We start from the raw sequence: 4,548 nt of genomic DNA on the forward strand, positions 1-4,548 counted from the left end.
TTTCAGCCTTAGAACAGATTACCTTGTTTTCCCATGCGAACTCAGCCCACATCGCCCTGAAAGCAGTATCAGAACAAACCGCTGGAGAGATATAGTCCATGATATCGATGTGTATATCGTTAAGGACCACGACATTTCTCTCCATGACATTTGAAGTCTCGTAAACAATGTTCCCAAATATGACCCCAGTCTCGGTAGATGACACCTTGATGTTGGATTTTATCTGCATCTCGGATTCGGGTGCCATAGTATAATTCTGTGGACGCTCGACCAGTTTGAGATCACCCATTGTCGCCAACTCCAAGCATAGATTCTGAAGTGTTTCCTTTGTACGGTTGATGACTGTAACTTCGAGGACGATGTCATAGTGATGAACCGTCACGTATGCTTCAGCATAAACTGGGTCACTGAATCCCGTGAGCTGAAGAACCCGATTCAGTTTGTTCCAATCGTTCTCGTCCTTTGTGAACTCTCCAGTGGCTCGTTTTAAATCGTCTTGGACCTGGTCTTCCAACTCGAGTTGGCTCATTCCCTAAAAGAAATTCATCCTCAGTAATTTAGATCTATAAGCCAACAGAAACATAAACAACAGAACTAGGGGTGGGAGTTTTAACACGAGAACTGGGATGGTATGTAATAGGATAAGAGCAAAATAACGTGTTTATTCCTGATATCTTAGTGTATTTACAGTATTATAAGTAGATTTTTGTGTAAAATTAATATGATACCCCTAAAGTCAACTCGAGTCGAAAAAAATTTGCAAATTTTTACGGGTTTGAGTACACGGGCTTGCAAAGCCGAGGCCAAGTACTCCCAAAAACTCGGGTACGCGACCTGCGCCCACCCCTAAGAAGAACCACGAGTTTTGTCGTCTTCACGACTATAAGGAATAGAATTTAATGTTTGGGATTTCTTTACCTTTCTGCTCTTCAGATGGAAGAAGTCGATGAGATCATCCGGTTGAGCATGGGATATCTGGGTCTTGGCCTTAAGTTCCTCGATTTCTCGAAGATGCTTATCGGAAAGCATTTTGACGAAACTCTGGCGGCAGGATTCAAGCCATACCTTTTTCATATCATCATGGTTCCTGTGGCAAAGCAGTTTAATGCACAGCGAAATCCTCTCATAAGAATCCCTATCGATCGGGTGAGGAGAAGCAGAAGATTGCCCGAGTTGCAACATAGAGACCATGATCAGTAAAGCCTGAGTGATTGCCTTGTTCACTTCAGATTTGGATGGCTGCACCTCCTCCAGTCTAAGAACAAGCTTCGTCAACGTGCAAGCAACTATGGCTCCCAAGAAAAAGTCCCCGGTTAAGAGAAGCGATCTCAGATTTCCTGCAGCCGAAGATCCTTGAACAATCTGGGTCTGGGAGAATGCTGCTTCAAAAGCTGCACTTTGGGTTGCATAAGTCCCATCGGCAAGAATGGCTGGTTTCCTAGTCGAAACCATAGCAGAGGAGGTTGGCTGAATCTTCGTCGAGGAATCAGATGACTCGGGTTCCTCGGAAACCGAGAAAAAAGGTAACTCACCGAGGCATTGCTTAATGGTTGCTATGCCACTCTCGACTTCTGAAAGTGATAGGCAATACTCCCCAATAATCCAAAGCGCACAAGGGCAGACTTTTCCAGTCTGAATCTGATAGAAAGTGTCCAAAAGCCTGGTTATGATCGAGACTCTTAATTTTGGATTAGTCTCTGTGATATCTTTAACGAAAACAACAACATCGAGAGCTGAAGCCACATTGCTGTCTCCCAAGAAATCCATCAAAACATGCACCACCGTGCTTGCAACTTCCGGGAACTTGATCGCGCAAGTGTGAATAGCTTGAATGAGCATTTGTCTATACTCTCCACTCTTCTCAAGCTCTCCACCTTGCGTCTTCATGACTTCTTTTTTTAACATTTGGACAACCTCGTTCACATTCCGAGGAGTAATCAGTTCGAGGGCAATGTCAAGTGTTTTCCTGCGGATGTCGAGATTTGGGCTGGAGAGTGCTCTGAGCACATCCATTACCAACTCAACCATAATATCTCTGTGAGAAGACTTAAGTTCATTCAGCCTATCAAGAACAATAAGCTTCACATTGTTGTCACTTTGAGAGAGAAGAAGCTGGCAGTAGGTGTTGGAAGCAGCTCTAATGGCAGTAGGGGCTGACGAGAGAGAGACGAGTGTCCCTGCACATTCATAGATTACCGCAGCAGAAGGGGCATTTAACAGAGCGATGATTATCTTAATATACTTCCCCTTTTCAGCTGGATTAGTCCTACAAACCTTCCCGATCAACTCCAGCACTACCATCTGAATCAATTCATTCCAATCAGAAACCCTATCGACATTGGAGAGAAGATAATTAACTGCTCGGTCCTGATCACAGTTAAAGAGCATAAGGAACGCATTTCTCTTGGCAGACGAATCCTGTTCCGTCGATAAAACTTTCTCGATCATTTCGGGTGCATCTACCAAGAGCTGATCACCGTTTGGAAGCTTATATATCGACATAATAGCCAGAATCGTGTTCCTACGAACAAATGGGTGGCGATGCTCCAGATTTTGCAACACCGAAGGAATCAGCGGCTCCATTATTTCAGTTTCATTCAACCGACAGAGGAACCTTAATGTTACCCCGCGGATGTACTCATTTGGATGCTGAAGGTTGTTCCTGAGGTTCTGACATATCAGAATCATTTCCGGCAGCACTTTCCCTTTAGCATCGGTTTTGTCGATGATCTCTAGATATAGCAGCAGTAGCTTTTGGATCGTGTGGTCCTCGGAAGGCAAAACATATCTGATAACAGTTATGAAAAGCTGAGGAAGGGTTTCACCATTCAGCAAGAACATAATCGCCTTTTTCAAGGCTTCGACTTTTGCAGGTATATCATTTCCTTCGAGGGCTTCTTTAATCTCGTTAGCAATTGCTGGAGTCCCTTTGTCATAGTGTATGAGCAAACTGCAAGATTTCTCCATCCTTTTCCTGTGTCGAATCACGGGTAAAAGATAAATCAAAGGAAGAAAGTAAAATGCTCAAGAAGACCAATATAAACAAAAAACAGAAGAATACATTTGCAAGCTTAGAAAATGGTGCAGAACACACAACTCGAACAGAAAAGAATCAGAAGAATTTCGCCATTGCTTTGGGGTATAGGAATCAACATATTGTTCAGAACGATACAATGCTGAAATATGGAACAAATCCATCTGAAAAATTGCAGTTACAAGCATATAACCCTCCATCAAGAACACAAATCGGAAATCTCTTAGCAAGCAATCCACTAAAGGTTTACAAGCGGTTCACTCATGGGTTGAAAAAATCTCGAAGGACATCTAACAAATGGTGGCAAGAAGTTTCTATTATTCTTATGTTCTGTATTATTATTCTTCCAGTATTACAGGAGGGGATCCTCCAAATCATCCAAACACCCATCGAATTCCTATCCGGCAGACCCATAACGAGATCCATAACCCGGGACCCTAACAAAATCAAACACTGCAATCAAAATCAAGCAGAAGAAGCAAACTATCTCAAGCCACTAATCCAAGACCAAGCCACAAGCTCACTGGTAACAACGACAACACAGAGATGCAAAGTTACACATATAAAACATTTGCACTGTGAGATATCAGATCCAGACAACTGAAAAAGCAGATCAAGCACCAAATCTCAGGCGAAGCATAACTTCAATCCACTCAGTAACATCCCTCGAAAAAATATACATATATATATATATATATATATTCCACCCGATGCCGTAAATTTCAAGTCCCCCTTCAGATTTAAAGCGTAATAAGCTTTTCGCTTCTCCTAATGGAATCAGATCAAAATAACAATGGCGGACGAGAAAAACTAAGTGACCCTCTAATCAGATCCCGTTCAACAGCCCGGAAAATCAACTATTCTGCTGTCTGCATTTTCACGGCGGTGAACCAGAACGGCGATACTGGATCGAATTCGATCAGCGTCCATCGAGAGATAGAGAGAGAGAAACCTCGAGCACGAGATCTAGGAAGAAGAAGCGACTCAGACAGTTGCAGAGCAGCAATTGAAGAGAGATTTGGATCTCGCCAAAAAGAGCACACGAGCGAAATGTAACAAATTAACAATGGCTGTTTCGTCTTTGCTCTTTGCAGTTGTATCATGTATCTATGCCTTAGGAGCTCGGCGTCGGGATTTTTTTTCTTCCAAAAAATAAATACCAATAAATGCAAATTTTATTTATTTCGATCACCTCTCTTTGAAAAAAAATCACAGCATTCTGATTTTTTAAAAATTGTTATAAATAAAATATATTTATGATACTTTTTATATTAGTTTATTGTTCATATATACGGTACTGTTTACACCGACGGCATATATGAACAGTAACTTCCGAATTTTTATAAATAGGGTATTTGGGTTCCTCCATTTGTACACTTTCAAGAGAGACTAATAAGAAATATATTCTTCTCCATTATCCTAAAATACAGTTTTCGGTTATAGTTAACGATCTAATATCAGGGTCGTTAATATTTTTTCCGATTTCATAACACGTTATCAGCACGAACGCTCTT

At 41.6% G+C, this 4,548-nt stretch overlaps 1 protein-coding gene across 1 annotated transcript in view; it reads right to left on the minus strand.

The window, feature by feature from the left end:
* LOC104825369 (coatomer subunit beta-1-like) overlaps nt 1–4,162 on the minus strand; it is a 5,536-nt gene extending 1,374 nt beyond the window's left edge. The window contains exons 1-3 of the mRNA XM_010557694.2: nt 3,987–4,162; nt 919–2,974; nt 23–532 (exon numbers count right to left, since the gene is read on the minus strand). Of these exons, the coding sequence (XP_010555996.1) occupies nt 23–532; nt 919–2,967 (2,559 nt within the window). The 5' untranslated portion in view covers nt 2,968–2,974; nt 3,987–4,162. The remainder of the gene's footprint in view (nt 1–22; nt 533–918; nt 2,975–3,986) is intronic.
* Between the last annotated feature and the right edge of the window lie 386 nt (nt 4,163–4,548).

The sequence above is a fragment of the Tarenaya hassleriana genome, unplaced genomic scaffold (assembly GCF_000463585.1).
Source record: "Tarenaya hassleriana unplaced genomic scaffold, ASM46358v1 Cleome45, whole genome shotgun sequence".
Lineage (NCBI taxonomy): Eukaryota > Viridiplantae > Streptophyta > Magnoliopsida > Brassicales > Cleomaceae > Tarenaya > Tarenaya hassleriana.